This window comes from Lepidochelys kempii, chromosome 12, assembly GCF_965140285.1.
Source record: "Lepidochelys kempii isolate rLepKem1 chromosome 12, rLepKem1.hap1, whole genome shotgun sequence".
NCBI classification, from domain to species: Eukaryota; Metazoa; Chordata; order Testudines; family Cheloniidae; genus Lepidochelys; species Lepidochelys kempii.
In genome coordinates this window covers 12076669-12094664 of record NC_136391.1, presented here as the reverse complement: position 1 = coordinate 12094664, position 17996 = coordinate 12076669, and the positions used below count along the sequence as shown (strand labels likewise).

The following is a 17996-nucleotide window of genomic DNA, read 5'->3' as shown; positions in this document are numbered from 1 at the left end:
CACCCACAAATGTTTCTTATCCACTCAGGGCGGGGGGAAGCCTTGAATTTGTTGTCCTTGACGCAGATTTCCTAATGTACAGGTTGACAAGTGTTTGCCTGCTGACTTTCCAAGATGATCCTGCAGCTTGTGTCTGGGGCTTCATTGGCTTCATTCATTTACAGATGAACTTCTCTCTTAGATACTTTGCTGTACCTCAGGTGATTGCAAGGATACGCATCATGTTCCCTTTATAGGGGCACCTATGCTAATGCAGTAAGGTGATAGAATGGGGAAAACTGTACTAATAACTCTCTTAAGCATGTTCATTGGTAACTAGATGTTTTCAGAAGCCTAGCAGTCACACTCTGAGCTGAGTTTTTAGTGCTGTGAACTTCCTTCAGCCTCCCCACCTCGAGTGCTAATTGAACATGAGTGATGGAAGAGAGATTTCCCTAAGGGATAGAGCTAAATGTTCCGCAGGCAGCCTTTGCTACACTTGACCTTTTTGGTATTTGTGACCTGGCTAAACTGGCCAGGTCACTTGCAAAGAGTCACAGTGCCAATGGAAAAATGTGGGCACAAATGGTGGCAGCTCGACTTTCAAGTCAATAAAGACTATGGGCTAATTTCATTCTTGAATGTAATTGTTAGAATTGACATCAACCCACAATCTAGGTGACTATAACTAAGGGGGTTATGTTATTGTGACAGTGATGCAGCTATGAGCTGGTATAATATGATCTCTGCAGCCCTGACAAACAATATTTTGGCCTTGTACAATCAAGTATAGATCTGAGGAGGGGAAAGGCCTTAAACACCTGGCCATGCCCCTAAACAAGTAGCAGGGGCAGAGAGTCGAACAGGACTCTTTCTATACAGAAGTGCTACAACTGAGGTTTTCTTCTAGTGTGTGCCTTACAAATTAGAGAAATCACCATACTGAAACAGAGCAATGCTCCATTGGGGCAAGTGCCATGGAGCTGGTAGTGGCCTACACCTGATGTTCAAGAGGAAGGTGGGTAGGGCACTAGCAGGATGTGACAGATGTGTCATCGTATGACACAATGCACTACTGGAAGGTGCTAATATACTATATGGTAATGAGTATAGTATAAGAATCTGCACAGAATAGAATACCAGACAAGCTAGACAATTGGTCTGTTCAAGTATGGGAATTGCTGTATGTTGTGAGGAAGGTGGCTGTACCAGGCACTATTTTTCATGTTGGCATGCTATGGAAAACAGAATTTGTACAATGCTGTTAGTCAACAACTATGCTCAGTCATTTAAAGAGAATAGTTTTATGAGTTACTTTCACTTCCTAGCATTATGAAGTCTAAGCTGTCCTCCAAGATCTTCCATAAATATAAGTTAGATACCAGTGAAGCCTCTCCCCTCTTTCCCTCCTAGACTCATCTATATATTTTATCTGGAGCTAGTTCCTCATTTTAAGGCTCTTCCATCTTTCCACAAACCATCTCCATGGTGATCTAATTACTACATTGAGCCCTCCTCTACCTGAGAGAATTTCCCATTTCTGGACAGCTCTCCATTTTCCTCCAATGGAAAGACAGAGGAGGTAACCAAGATATTGCTGCCTGTCTTCTGACACTGATGTTATTTGTGCTTTTATGACACCCCTCCCTCCCCAACTGAGATCACTGGTGTATAACATACATGCAGTTATACTTGAAGATCCCTCTGAAGCTTCAGCTACCAGCACTGCTCCCATTACCACACTGTCATCTCCACTGGCTCTTGATCCTCTTCCTGGAATGCCTATGTTTTCTCAAACTCATGCTTTCTGCTTTGATTGCTCTTTAAAATTCTTGCTGAACCAAATGGGCCTTTGCTGCCCTTTTGGCTGTTCCTGTGATTATCTTTAAATTATACACCATTGTAAAAGGTGATCTTTTCATTAATTTATGTAAATAGGACCTTACTCAATGACTTAGCTATTACTTATGAATGAATCATGCTGCTCTGAGTGGCTGGATATATTTAACTCTCTTTAATATGTTCAAAATAGCTTCTAATGGGTCTCTTTAGCTCATTACACTTACAACAGAAAGCAGAGGAGATAACTGAGTTTGTCTGGCGGAGATGTGGTAACCCTTTCTGTTACTACGCAGTGATCAGTGTTTAAAAATACACAGCCATAAGTAACATGGCAGTGGAAGATTAGCAACAGTGTATTTAGACTTTGAAGGAGGTCAGCCAGTGAATTGCACTAAAACACTTCAGCCTGTTTATTCCCCCCCCTTTCATTTGGGTGAAAGGAGCCCAACGATATCAGAAGTGTTGACCCAAAACTGAAAATGAGGGCATAAATTGACTCACTGATAAAATCAAGCAGGATTAGAGGGGGTTGTAGTAAGAGGGCTTCGTAAGAGATGCTATACATTACTCATTACCATATAATTTCATTCTTCGTAGAGTAAAAGAATAAGCTTCTGAGAAAAACCTACTAGCATTCTTGGAAGGTGTTATGGTATGAAATATTACAAAGGAGTTGCTGAAATTTGCAAGGTATAACACTGATTTTTTGTTAGATGTGGACAAACTATTTACAATACAGTGTTAGTCTTCAGTACTGTAACCTACTTTATCTGTGCTTCACATCATCACCACCATTCAAAAAGCTGTTAAAGCATCTTCTTGGCTTGTGACTTAGATCAAGCCTCCTCCTCTTTATATTTGTCTCCCTGTAATAGGGTCACTACCTCCAGAACACCCCTTCAGGGCATGGGGTGTCCTTGCAACACCCCTGCCTCAGTCTTCCTCTCTACAGGGCTCCTCACTGACATCACAAAGGCTTTCTCATAGCCAATAACACCCTTACTTGCTCTGGCTTACTATCAAACAGTTCCAAAATCAGGTCCTGAGGGTAGAAATCAGAAGTTCATGTTCTTTAAGGCTTACATATCATCCTTCCCCACTCTTCCTTAAGACACTCCCAGGCCTTCCTGACTGGAGCCTTCTTTGGCTTAGCAGGTCACTCCCAAGCCTATGTAGGTACAATATTTACTTCCCCTGGTGCCTCAGGATCTGCCCCCAGGGCCTACTAACTTACTACAGTTTTCTCTCCCCAATTATCTCACAGGCTCCTAGAAAGGCCAATAAATCCTTGTACCTCTTTCTTCCCTAGTATCTCATAAGCTCCTGTAGGGCCCTTTCTAACTCTTTACAGAAATTTCCCCACACTATCTATCCAGGCCTCTCCCTTATCTATTCCAGACACCTGCTGAGGTCACATGACTCTTCATTTTCTGCACCTGGAGAGCTGACTGTTACAGGTGGGGCTGAGACCCACCTCCCTCTCAAGGACTAGCCAGATTGGAGCACTCCCTTTTCCAGGCACAAGCACCTTCACGATATAGCTCCACTTGCTCCACACATCAAATGCTGCCTTTGCTCTATCAATATTCCCAATCTTCCCCACCTACGAGTCAGCTACTCCTTCCAACACCTTTATGCTGTCTCCCATAATGTCCCATGGTCACGAAAACTCTGACAAAATCCAGCTAGGCACAAGCTTATCCACTTTCAGATTCTCTCTCTAGGGCTATGCACACCAGCTGATCGTAGTTAGTCAGGTGGTGAGCCAGAACTTGTTTGCTGTGCTAGGACATTCTTGTATTACTGTTGACCCTGTTTTCTCTGTCTGTGGTTGTCTTTTTCTAACCTAGATATCAAGCTCCTTAGGATTGCCTTTGAAAATTGTGTTTGTACGGTGCCTGGTACAACAGGGCCCCAGGAGCTAAGTCAGGCTCTTGGAGAACAGCTTAAGAAAGATAACACAATAAAAAGCTATTTGCTAATTGCATCTGACCCTCTTCAATTCACAACTGTCTGAACAGATTACATGGCCACACATTTTCTTAATTGTCCAAGCATATATATTTCATTCTCTTATTGCTTATGACCTATTGATACTACTTTCCGTATTCTTTAACAGTTTGAAAAAAACCAAGCAATTTTGATTGGGCACAGAGATGAGTTTGTTTTTCAGTTTCCTGCCTGAAACACCATCATTTTTAGAATCAAGTTTCTAGCTGAATACTTGAAACACTCTTCACTGCAAATGCCCGACAATGATTGTTCACAGTTTGCTGCCCGTAAACTTGTTCACTGGACTATTCATGGAAAGCAAATTCAAAAGAGTCACGAATGCACCAAGGCAAATTGTTTTAGGTAAGTTTGCCCAGCCTGTCTGTTATATCTATTAATACATTCATTCAAAATAGGTGGCACCTTGTTTTGATCCTCATCAACTTAGAATTTTCCTTCTCTGATCTCTAAAATGGAGATAAATCTTTCTTTTAGGCCTGATTGAAAGATATTTGTTGCAATTCTCTTCTCTACGCTCCAAAAAAGGCCATTTCAAAAATATTTTGAATATTGAAGCAAAATGGATATTGTTGAAAACTCTTTTGGTAGATTTCACTACTATAAACGTTGTTGTAACAAGATGTTTTTGTCACTGGGCTCAGGGATTCTAACTGTGATTGTAAACTCTGGGCCATATTCTGACCAGCCTACAGGAAACCTACGACTGGTTAGGAAACCATTTATGTGAGGTTTCAGCTTGTAGGTTCCTTCAGATAGTTCTGGTGTGGGTGGAAAGAGGTGCAAGGTTTGATCTCATGTAGAGCGAGTTGTGGCAGCATGGTTTTCTTTCATCCTCAGATACTCTGAGATCTAAAGGGAAATGTCATATGGAGATGAGATGAGGCATTTATGCAGTGGTCCAGGTCTTCTGCACTAGTCTCTGTGTCCCCAGGAACCATGCACTCATAAGGTTTTTGCAGTTAGCCACCCAACTCCCTTCCAATATGGTGATAAAATCTGAAGAGGTGGAATCTCAGCTCTACTCTCCCTTCCCAACCACAGCTCCTACCCATGTTACACTGCTCTGTGGTGGAGCTTTTCCTGGCCTGTGTCACGGAGCCACAACATACACACCTTTCACAAGCAATTTTGTCCACTGCCTTCTCCCATCAGTAGCTCCTAGTCAAGGGGGTAGAGGGCAAGGGCAATAAAATTTATGCTCAGTGAGACTGGCTTTTGCCACAGTCAGGCTGACGCAGCATGGATACAATCATATTCTCTTTTGAAGAGTCCATGAAATGAATATAGGGTCCAGTTTAAAACTAGGAAGCAGTCCTGTTGAATATATTAGGGACGACATACAAAACCTTCTCCATAAACTCAAACCATACCTGAAGCAAGCTTTTTGGAGATCAAACAGAGCTTGGTTAATTTCTTTTCCCCTTGCATAATGACAGGTTTCAAAGTAGCAGCCGTGTTAGTCTGTATCCGCAGAAAGAAATGGAGGACTTGTGGCACCTTAAAGACTAACCAAATTTATTTGAGCATAAGCTTCGTGAGCTACAGCTCTGAATGCATCCGATGAAGTGAGCTGTAGCTCACGAAAGCTTATGCTCAAATAAATTGGTTAGTCTCTAAGGTGCCACAAGTACTCCTGTTCTTTTTCCCCTGTTATTTTTCATTATTTGTGCACCTGCGTGCTTCTGGGCTTTGGCTAGGAGTGGAAGAAGAAATGTCAGAACAATGCCAGAAAGGTCAAACTTTTGCTGTTTTCTGAAGCTGGCTGCACCAGAAGTCTCCTGAGATTTCCAGATCATTTTTGGAGACAGATACCTTTCAAATAAGGATCAGCATTTGGTTGTTGATCCAGACTTTGAAAATTTCACCTACCACCATTATAAATATATTTACATGAAAGGGAACTCTCTGGTGTGAGATACTTCTATATCACGTAACAGCCTCTTGTTGAAAATGACACAAATGGCCCACCTTGATTATCAAACACGTTGTAAGGAGAGTGATCACTTTACATAAGCTATTACCAGCAGGCGAGTGGGGTGGGGGGAGAGAGAACCTTTTGTAGTGATAAACACCCATTTTTTCATGATTTGTGTGTATAAAAACAAACATCTTCTGTATTTTCCGCAGTATGCATCCGACGAACTGAGCTGTAGCTCACGAAAGCTCATGCTCAAATAAATTGGTTAGTCTCTAAGGTGCCACAAGTACTCCTTTTCTTTTTGCGAATACAGACTAACACGGCTGCTACTCTGAAACATAACAAATAGTGAATCTTTCCAGAAGAACCTCATTAAACCTGGGTTCACTTGCAGCCTAATGTGCTTGTTTGTTTAAGTATCATTTAAGTACGAAACACTTCAGAGTTCAATCAACATATTAGTCACACTTGGAAAACACATATTTTTAACTATGATTTAATATTTATGTGCATTACACAGCCTTTTTATTAATTGCTTCAAACAAAAACATCCCTGCTCAATATGTAGTGTTGTGTTTTCTACTGTCTCTTGACATTAAAGTTAATCAAGTAGCTCTTTGTGCAAACTCCTACAAGAAGTGCCTCTCTGCAACATGCTAGGTTTGTGAGTCAGTTTTACTCATTGTAATACTGCCCAAGACAGACAAGATCTCTGAAAGTATAACACCTAATGTAATTAGTTAGATATTGGCCATCATGAGAACAATGTATCCTATACTTGACTGTGTTTCAACACCTATTGCAGTTCGAGTTATTAGAAATCAGTGGGAGTTGGGCGCTTAAATATATTTAAGAATGCCTCCCCAAATTCTTATTAAAATGTAACAGCTCACAATAGCATCACTACTAAAAAAGTACATATGATCAGTACTGAATTATTATATTATCTTTCTTACGGTGACATGTAGGACCTCAGTCATTGAACAGGACCCCATTGTGCTAGGCACTGTACAAACACAGAACAAAAACATGATGAGAGATGTAATGTATATCTGCTCTTCCCTATTCATGATTTGTCTGCAAAGTATGTTTAAATTTATTTATTCTGTGAATATTTCTTGGTCTCTAGGTGTTTCATTGCAAGATTTCAGTTTTCAAACACTGTCCTCTTGATTGCATAGCAGATTTCCTTTCCTTGATTGGATGAGCTGCATAATCCTTTGAATTTGATGTCTGCTGTGACTAAACAATTTGTTTGCTTTTCCATTCATGTTCTTCAGTATTCACTTGAAATTCATTTTCTGAACACTCCTGCTAGTTATTTTGTTAAAATATTTGTGGAAAACAAACACCAAAGGTAGGGTTAGAACACAGCCGTGCAGGCTTTTTCTCTATGATGGAGTATTTGCAGGGTTTTTTTGTTTCGTTTTTGTTTTTTTTAAGTATTCAATCAGTTCTACTTATTTTCATGTTTTGGACAGTTGCTCCAACACTTTAAGCTACATTATAGGGATAGATTAAACAAATCTGAGTCTAGGTTTTTATTTTTAGAAACAAAGTGGAGATTTAACATTTTGCCTTCAAGGGAACAGAGTTTTCAAATGCACAAACCAGTACAGCAGAGCATGATGCACAGAACCAGGTTTACACCTTCCTTTTATTCCCAAATTTTTTTCCCCCCTGTATTGCCTAAACCGCCACAAATGTAATTTGGACAGTTTATTTATTCTTTGATTATATGGGTCATTTAAACAGGTATCTCCCTAATTACAATTGTAACCCTAATTAAACTTAGGTGTATAAATTAGCCTCATACTGATTGGAGAACATTTGTTTTCTTAGGGAGAGAAGTCATTCTGGATATGTATTTACTCTGTCTGCAACCTAGTTAGTACAACAATCCTGCTATATTTTATTTTCACAAATTATAAAAGAATTAAAGTTTTCTGGACCTAGTTATGCAATAAAAATGAAAACCACATTTTGATAACCTGGCAAGTCCATGGTCTGCGGAACACCAGGACGGAATGCATTATTAAACATGACACATGCTATAAGTGCTTTATGGCGTCACGTGAGGATGTCCATTCCTCTGGGAGTCTTTTTAGCTTCTGTGGTTTAGATATCATGGTGTGATCTAGCTAAGAAATGTTCAGATCAATTCTATATTAAATTATTTACGTTTTTCTTGGCAAAAACCCCCCATCTTTTAACATTCAAGTGGCTTAAGACCATTTTTATGAGAGAGCGCTGACGCAGCAGGATTTGCCATTTCTTAAGGATCTGTGTGTGCTGAAAAGTTGTGGACCACTGTCCAAAATCAAGTCCGGTTAGGCACCCCATGAAATCAAGTCCGGTTAGGCACCCCATGAAGATGCAACATGGGGCGTGCCCTACGGTTTGTCATGTTACAATGTAATGGAGTGATAGTCTGCTTACAAATTAAAGCGAGACAATTATGGCCTACAGACATCGTGCATAGTGACAAAGCATCAACAAGCAGTTAGGAGACTCTGACCACCACCGCAGAGGAGCCATTTCTTAAAAGGAGGATGTTTATTATGCCAGCAGCCACAATAATTCACACACTCCTTATACTGTTACTTTTTTCAAGCAAGACAGCTTCTCTAGTCCCCTACCTGTATGACCTCCCAAGGATATTCTTATAGGATCCTTTATATAGCACCTAGTAACCTATTGCTGACCTATAACACACCTACCAAGAGGTGCAAAAACCTACATTATAAAGGGAACCAAATTCTGCCCTTTGCCAGCATGCTCAGGTAAAGAGAGCCTGACAGAAAGGCTTCCCTTTTCTTTTATTGGTGAAAGTTGGCTTTGCACCATGCCTGAGTTTGTTATCCCATTAAGGATAAATTTCGCAGGGCCTGCTCACTGGCTTTTTAACCTCTGAAACCAGACTACTGGAGTTTTGTAATACTAGAGGAATATATATTCCATGCTAAATGCTTTTCTCAGGGGTCTGGTCTTTGGGACCCAAACAAACAAATGAAGTGAGCAAGCAAACTTGTTAGAAAGCATGATCTTGTCCTTCCTGATTCCCAGAGACAGTTTGCTCTGTCACTGCAAAGGTAAAAGAACTAGAAACACTTTAATGGTAGAGAGGAAAGCAAAATGCAGGGACCAAAGGACATTCAATCAAAACTGTCGAATGGTCTGTGCTGACGGGCTGTTTATGCCAACCCTCCCTCCTCATAATAAATCACTTCAGTTCAACTTCACTCTTCACCTGATCATCTTCTCCTCCCCCTCCACCCATTCCTTTCACTTCCCTTTTCATTCCATTTAGCGGACCCCCTCCTAACTAAATCTACCCCAAAGACAGACAGACAAACTATACCCTTAGTTCCACAATTAGCTACACGGCAAAAATACCTACAGCAGCGAGTCTGAGACTCTGCTGACTTGGGCTCATGCTACAGAGCTAAAATTACAGAGCAGCGTAGACATTCCCACTCAGGCTGGAGCCCAGGCTCTGTGTCTTTTTCCCCCTTGCCGAGTCTCTGAGTCCAAGCTCCCGTCTGAGCCTGAATGGCTATACTGCTATTTTCAGCTCTGCAGCATGAACCTCACAAGCCCAAGTCAGTTGACCTGGGCTCTGAAAGATGCAGTTGGGTGGCTTGTTTTTTGTTTTTTTTTTGCGCTGTACAGACATTCCTGAACATGACACTTGCTGCTATCACATTTTTCACTCTGCTTGTGTGGCCTACCCCTTCTCCCACCCTGTGTTTGTTTTGCTGATATAGACGCTTTTATATTTAGATTATAAACTCTTTGGGGCAGGGATTGTCTTTCTGTTCTGTGTTTGTACAGCCCCTAGCACAAGGGGTCCTGGGCCATGACTAGGGCTCCTAGGCTCTATGGAAATACCCAGAATAAAAGTAATATAGTAATAATACATCATCACAAAAGCCTAGATTTCAATGGCTGCTTGTAATTCTGTTTTTCCAGGTGCCTTTCTTATCCCCTACATCCTCTTCCTAATCATTGCTGGAATGCCCTTGTTCTACATGGAGTTAGCACTGGGACAGTACAACCGGGAAGGGGCTGCTACGGTGTGGAAAATCTGTCCAGTTTTCAAAGGTATGTGCCAGTTCTCCACTTGGTTTGAGGAGAATGTGAGGGTTTTAAACAAGTCTGATAACAAAAATAGAAAGGGTCTACTTTCTTTCTTAGATAGCAAGAAAGTTGATGGCCTATTTGATAAGCCTGTAATCTAAGGTCCTCTTGTGATCACAGAACAAGCCCAACACGGGAAAAAGCAGGGGAATCTTTTAAGGGGCGGGGGAGGAGAGTCTAGTTCAGACTCCTTGTTCATTGCAGTTTTTGGTCTCTTTGTCAAAACTCCATCAAGGGTGCCAATTAAAGCCATTTGTTGTGGTTGTTGTTTCTTGTGATGTAAACCTCACATGTTAAACTCTTTGGAATCACAGATTCAAATCCCAGAAGGGTCCAGTGAGCCTGTCACAATTCTTACATAGATAAATTAGGTTTTCCATTCAGTTTATTCTCTAGGGTTTTCTTTTTGAGGCATTGAAAGCCAAAATGTTACTTGTTTTGCTGGGGGATTAAAACTCCAAGGGCACTGACTATGGCCCAGATCCTCAAAGGTATCTAGGTCCCTAACTCCCATTGGTGTTAGGTGCCTAAATAGCTTTGAGGGTCTGGGCCTAAAGGTCTCTAATCCCCCTACTGTTGCATTGCACGCTGAGTACTAGGTGCTTACATTTTCTCCATCGAACAGGTGGTTGCGTTCCCAGTGGTATCTTGTGTGGGTGTGTAGATATTTGTGTGGGTATTGAGATATAGAGCTCAGTGCTTGTGATATCCTTCAGGATGTAAGATATGATATGCTTTGTGTAAAATATTAATACTTTATGAGGCCCCATCAAGAAAGTGCCAACTAGCAATGATTTTGGATTGCTACCATCCTGTACCCGATTGGGTCCATGTAGCCTTCTAGGTGAAAGATTCTGCAATTCAGAATTGTGTGAAATGACTGAAAACTAACCCAAACCCACAACATGTGTGCTCACCAGGCTTCTTGGTTTTCTTAGGAGCATGAAGTCCAGACAATGTAAAACTATCGGTGAACGGTAATGAGCTTCACAGTGGCAATCTCCTCTTGGCTGAACTGGAGCTTGACCATGGGCTATCTTCAGATAATTTTAGGCTTTTATTGTTGTGTTGAACTCTTGTAGCGTTTTCCTTTTTGTGGGGGTTAGAACTCAAAACCAAGAGAAAAGTGCAGTTTTACTGCATTCTGCTTTGAGATCATGCTCTCAATCGCACCCAAAACTCATAGTGAAGTTCGAGATGAATAGACAAGCATAGATGGACACCTAATTAAAAGTAGGCATGAAACCTTTCAAAATATAACTGCTTAGTTTTGCCCATTTCTGTTGTTATCCTGTTACTAAACCCATGAGCGATATTCCTCCCACCCCCAGAATCATGACATCCCTAGTCAAAAAATATTCTCACTAATAGGTTTCAGAGTAGCTGCCGTGTTAGTCTGTATCTGCAGAAAGAACAGGAGGACTTGTGGCACCTTAGAGACTAACAAATTTATTTGAGCATAAACTTTCATGGGCTACAGCCCACTTCATTGGATGCATAGAATGGAACATATAGTAAGATAGATAGATATATATATATATATACACACACACACAGATAAGTTGGAAGTTACCATACAAACTGTGAGAAGCTAATTAGTTAAGATGAGCTGTTATCATGTACATTGGCCAAACTGAACAGTCTCTACGCAAAAGAATAAATGGACACAAATCTAACATCGGGAATCATAACATTCAAAAACCGGTAGGAGAACACTTCAACCTCTCTGGCCACTCAGTAACAGATTTAAGGGTGGCAATTTTGCAACAGAAAAGCTTCAAAAACAGACTCCAACGAGAAATTGCTGAGCTTGAATTAATATGCAAACTAGATACCATTAACTTGGGTTTGAATAGAGATTGGGAGTGGCTGGGTCATTACACATATTGAATCTATTTCCTTAAGTTAAGTATCCTCACACCTTCTTGTCAACTATCTAAATGGGCCAACTTGATTATCACTACAAAAGTTTTTTTTCTCCTGCGATAATAGCTCATCTTAACTAATTAGCCTCTCCCAGTTTGTATGTATATATATTTCTTCTTACTATATGTTCCGTTCTGTGCATCTGATGAAGTGGGCTGGTAGCCCACGAAAGCTTATGCTCTAATAAATTTGTTAGTCTCTAAGGTGCTACAAGTACTCCTGTTCTTTTATTCTGACTGATGTTAGCTAATTTTTTTTAATGGCAATGGGAATTTTACTTGTCAGGACTGTAACATTTGGCTTGGAGGATCTCACAAAGTCTGATCCATAAACCATTCAAGTCAATGAGAGTCTTTCCATTGACTTCAGGCATGACAAGAAGATGAGAAAGGAAACTCAAGGTTTATTTCATGTTTAGGATTTCATGTAGAGGCTTGTTAACAATCCAGCTGTTTTTTAAGCTGAGACTGTCAAATCTGCCTAAGTGTGCATTAGAGTCCATTGCTAAATGTTTGTATTTCTGAATAGTATAATACAAGGCACATAGAATATTGGATTCTAAAAGAATAAGAAATATGGTTATATTTTAAATCCCAGCAAAGGGATACTGTTAGTAAAGTTTCAATCACAGCTTCTAATAAGATGCATAAATATATTTCAGTACTTTGTTAAATACACCAGTTCTTTGGATATATCTCTGGGTTAACTCAAATCTGTTACTGAAATGAAATGTGCATGGTCTACCCTCAAATTTATAATAGTTTATCTAAATGAAAAAGCACTATAGTGCTAATTTTAGCTATGAAACCTAAGACTCTAATCTTAATGAAGCACTCCCATAAGGCAAGGGATCAAAAATGTATCTTGTAACCTTTACAGCACAGCCCATTTGCATCACAAGACTTTATAGGGTTTATATGAGCAGTCTGGGTGGGACAAAGTTAAATAAATAAAAGGCTAGATCCAGAAACAATGGAGCAAATTCATACCTGGAGTTATCCTATTGTTGTCAGTGGAGTGACCCCGGGGATAGGTTTGGTCTAGTTCCTTTGAATTTTCACATTAAATTGCAACCATTTTCTCTCTAGAATTGAGGAAACAGCATATATGTGTGAGGTGGTTTTAAAAACAAAATCCCCCCCCATTTCTATGCAGTATACAGTCTTTGAGGTGGGTATGTACATTCTAACATACATCATCTAGGGTGGTTTCCACTGCTTTCTTTACTATCATTTTTCAATACAGTTTCACTGCCAACATGCAGAAGCCATCCAAACCCCATGATTTTTAAGACAGTTTCAAGTTTGTTTTTACCACCTTTTGCTAGAAGTCAGAGATAAACAAACTCCTATGTAAACATGATTCCTATGTAAAACATTAGTTAACTTTCTCCTGACAAACACAGACCATGCTTGACACAATTTACTCTTTAGACTGTTGGCTCCTAGGGATTTGGCAGCTACTCCTTACATGAACTGAAAACCTCTTTCGATTACGTAATGGAACAATATTATTGTAGCAGTTTCACAGACCATTTCCCCAAGTCTCTGGTACTCTATCTACAGCAATCTGTGTCTTCCTTGATTTGTCAAGGTGCATAAAAACCTGGTGGCATGTGATTATCAGCAAGACTCTCATGCCATTATTAGTATCCTGTTTCTGGACTGATTAAAACTATAAATGAAGGCTTACACTTAGGTATTGAGAGACCACAGTGATGCTGCCTGTAGAAGACTGGATAGTCTTTGTCTCTTTAGAGATAATCCAAATGGCTTAAATGTAGCATTCGGCAAACACTGCTGCCCATATAAGAAAGAAACTGATGGCACTGGCTGAAGCATAGCAAGCTTCTTGTCACAATTCTGAGAACGAACCTCCACTCTGACCTGTTGTTAGTACCAGAGTACCCCCTCAGAATATGTGACAGTGACTAATTGCTTACAAGGGTCTGTTTTCATGGTGAGAACAAATGCTCACTGAAGAAAGCCTACACTGAAACTCCAGACACACCTCACGATATTCCAAAGAAACTCAGATCTAGAAGGGCCAATAGGGAATGTGCAGGGTTGAGTTCACCCCAGGCTGGAGGGTCCGTACAAGGCCCTGCATACTATTTAAGGATTTAGGGTTAAGTTCTGCCCTTAGTTACACTCTGCAGATCCATTGAGGTAATACAGTATGGGGTTGAAAGTCAGGGTAAAATTTGGCCCAAAGGTTGAAATTCACCGTGGTTTGAAGGGTCAGCCAAATGCCCGGGACCCACTTAAATCCCTCATTGGGGGTTCCACAGTCTCCACACACCTTGCATAATCCGGAATGAGTTTTCATGTTAGATTCATGTAAACCAGCGCAGAGAATGGCAATGGGAATACGCCAGGAGAGGAAATCAGTCTGTAGTCACAAGGCTGTTTGCAGGTTGGGATGGGCAGCAGCCACTATTGAAGCCCACAGATGGGAACAGCAGCTGTAGGGGTACTTCACTGCAGCCCCATGCTCTGGCCTTAACTTTACGGGGAGGGAGGTGGATTACCCTGAACCTGAACTTTACTCAGGTGAAGCGAATGGCCCTATTAACACAGGGCTTATGGCCCTCTGCACTGGGTGAGTTTTCCCCTATGAATACAGAACACGGACTCTAGCAGCGCTGGATCAGAGCAGAGTCGTGTCCTTTAATAGCAAAATTTCCAGTTTCCAGCAAACACAACAAGCTTTATTAAACACCAGGTCCGTTTCATGGAATTATTATTTTAAATGGTCAGTTTTTGTGACCAGCCACTATATTTATAACCCTTTGCTAAGTTCTTACAAAATACTAGGCAAAAACAAGCTTGTGTTTAGGAGCTGCCCTTATCTAATTTAAAAAAAAAAAAAAAAGCATGGTTCTGCTTTCAGACAATACGGTTGGAGTATATTGTTGTATGTGAAATGCAATGTATAATCTAGTTTTCCTTTGTCTTTAGGTGTAGGCTATGCCGTGATACTCATAGCTCTTTACGTGGGTTTCTACTACAACGTTATCATAGCTTGGTCTCTGTATTATCTGTTTTCATCATTCACATTTGAGCTTCCCTGGACAAACTGCGGCAACAGCTGGAATAGCCTAAACTGTACAGATCCCAAACTCTTCAACGCCTCGGTGCTTGGCAATGGCACCAAGTACTCCAAGTACAAACTCACTCCTGCTGCTGAATTTTATGAGTAAGTGTCGAGTCGCCTTTGCTGTTGCTTCAAATTTCCAGTTTAGTTGAGGTGTTTGTTCACATGTCTCTAAAAGCTTCTCTCCGGTGAGGAGCATGGCCTAGGGGACAGGTCCTTAGACTAGGAGTCAGGAGACCTGAGTTATACACCTGGTAGTACCACTGACCTGCTGTGTGACTTTAAGCAAGTCACACATTCCTTCTGTGCCTCAGTTTCCCCAGTTCAGCTAAGTGATGCCACTAAGTGCTGTGGAGTCAGAGACAAAGCACAAAATCTCTGCCCTGCCCCCCCACCCACATGCAGCTTTTTTTCATTCTACACCAAGATGACACTTGTGTTAGGCAAAGGAATAATACATACAGAATAAAGCTGTCTGAATAGTTTGAAACTAATCATTTACCCAACAAATTTAGCTTCTCTGCTTGCCAGATATCTCTGAGGAGATCTCCTTTTCCTTTTCTGCTTCACCAGCTCGGTGAAATGGGATGAAGCACAGTGCAGGGAGGAGAGGGTAGCAGTTGCAAAACACAAGGCTTGATCCTATTCCCATTTAAGTGAGACTGAGTTCTGCTGTTGATGGTAACAGGGGCAGAATCAGTCACATAGGCTTTGAGACACTTCAAACTAAAAGTCCTCTTCGGGTGCGTAGTGGTAACAGGACCCATTGCAATTGGGAATACAATTGAATGATGAAGATACACTCTATTGTCTCAGACATTCTTGTTTTGTAAGTCTTACTATGACTTATTGGGTTCTGGACCCTTCTCCTCTTCCAGGGAAAGATGTGATTGGGTTAGTGAAAGGGGAGCACTGGCTGGACACCAGACTAATCTCATCCACTACTAAATTGATTCAGATTATTAATTAGTATTTCTGTTTTGTAATTGTAACCCTGGCAATGTATATTTATCTAGTGAGCACTGACCATGTTCTCAACACTGGGAACAGTCATCATTCCCCCCACAAGCAGCCTAACCTGTTCAGCGTGGCATACATGGCTGGGCTACAGTTGGGATCTTGTGGGTCCATGGTTACTGCACTGACACATTAATGACTCGTTTTTCCTCTTTAATGTTTGTAAATTTGAAAAGTTGGGCGTGGCATACAGTACAACCATTGGGAGAAGATACAGGTTTGCTAAACTCTGTGCTTTGCAAGGGTCTACTGAGTGGCTGTGATGGTATAGGAACTTGATACAATGCTGAGTAATGTCAGCCAGGAAATTGGCCTCTTCCCGACAGAAAAAAACCACTTCTCTTAGTATCGGGGTTAATTACAGCAAAAAGATGCAGTAAATTCTACACTGGAGACTATGCTATTGGGGTGAAAGAAGAAGAGATCTGAACAATCTGGGAACACTTCCAAGTGGTAATTACACAACTTCAAATTTTAATGTTAATGTCATTTTAGAAAAGTTTTCTCTTAAAACTTGTGTGTATTCTTGGAGTCAGATTTTTAAAAGGTATTTAGGTGCCTAACTGATTTCCATGGGAGCTGGGCATTTAATTAGCTTTAAAAATCTGGCCCTCAGATTTGTTACAACAATCATCATAGTCATAGATTCATAGAATATCAGGGTTGGAAGGGACCCCAGAAGGTCATCTAGTCCAACCCCCTGCTCAAAGCAGGACCAATTCCCAGTTAAATCATCCCAGCCAGGGCTTTGTCAAGCCTGACCTTAAAAACCTCTAAGGAAGGAGATTCTACCACCTCCCTAGGTAACGCATTCCAGTGTTTCACCACCCTCTTAGTGAAAAAGTTTTTCCTAATATCCAATCTAAACCTCCCCCACTGCAACTTGAGACCATTACTCCTCGTTCTGTCATCTGCTACCATTGAGAACAGTCTAGAGCCATCCTCTTTGGAACCCCCTTTCAGGTAGTTGAAAGCAGCTATCAAATCCCCCCTCATTCTTCTCTTCTGCAGGCTAAACAATCCCAGCTCCCATGTCATCTTACTTGTTCTGTCTATTTCTATATTGCTCACCAATTGTCTAGTAACCTTTGGGTTATATCCATTTTGCCATCACATCTTACTTAGAGTTAGGAATTGTTGTGGTTCTCTCTGAATAAGACACTCACCATTCTTCTAGGTGGTGTGATATCTGACACCTTTAAGCCTGAGTAAACTTTTACTGCTCTGTGAAACACAACTCAACTTGTGACTCTGCTAAAACACAAGACTAAAAGTCAAGAGATCTGTATTCTCAGCTCTGCCAAGTAACATACATCTCTGGTGGGATTTTAAAAAAGCCTAAGTGAATTAGGAACATAAATGGCATTTGGCTTGCCCTGGGATTCATAGTCCTAAAACTTGGGCATTTTTGAAATCCCAACACCTGTATTTACTAAGAAATAGATTATATGGCAAAAATGGGAAGAGTAACAAGGCTAATAACTTAACCTGTCTATGACCTCTGATTGCCCATCTGTAAAATGTGGGAGAAGAATCACAAAGTGTATGATGTGCTCAGATCCAGAGTTTTGGTTAGCTTATAAAGCTCAGTTTGGGATCTGAGGTTACTCAAAGTTTAGAGGTGTTCAGATCCAAGCTCCAGAATTGGATTCAACCTTTTAATAAAGGTGTCTCTTTCAGTGGTTCTAACTCACACCCATGAAGTGTTTACAGAATGGAGAACCAAATCCATAGTGTGTCAGTTCCATGTTACATGTGACATGGTCAGCAAATGGGTGTAAGTGATAAAGTAATGTTAATTGACACTGCTATGGCTTTTGGTGGGTTTCCAAAAAATGTGTGTAACTGACACTGAGGGACCTGAAAGTAAGAGTGTAGCAGGAAATCACATTAAGAAGGAGGTTCTGGTTAAAATAAGACCTGTTTTCTTTTCCTGACATAAACCTCTTCTGCCCCTTAGTATGTCACTTACACTAATCTTGCACATGTATTGCATGGCTGATTAGTGAATTTATATTAATTTTTTAACCATCTTGCCCCACTGCTTGAATCACTACTGAATTTG

The 17996-nt window shown here is 40.8% G+C and overlaps 1 protein-coding gene across 1 annotated transcript in view; it reads left to right on the top strand.

Annotated features, from left to right (window-relative positions):
• Positions 1-17996, top strand: part of SLC6A2 (solute carrier family 6 member 2) — a 108017-nt gene that overhangs the window by 17793 nt on the left and 72228 nt on the right. Inside the window, exons 2-3 of the mRNA XM_073307584.2 lie at positions 9725-9856; positions 14779-15016. Of these exons, the coding sequence (XP_073163685.1) occupies positions 9725-9856; positions 14779-15016 (370 nt within the window). The remainder of the gene's footprint in view (positions 1-9724; positions 9857-14778; positions 15017-17996) is intronic.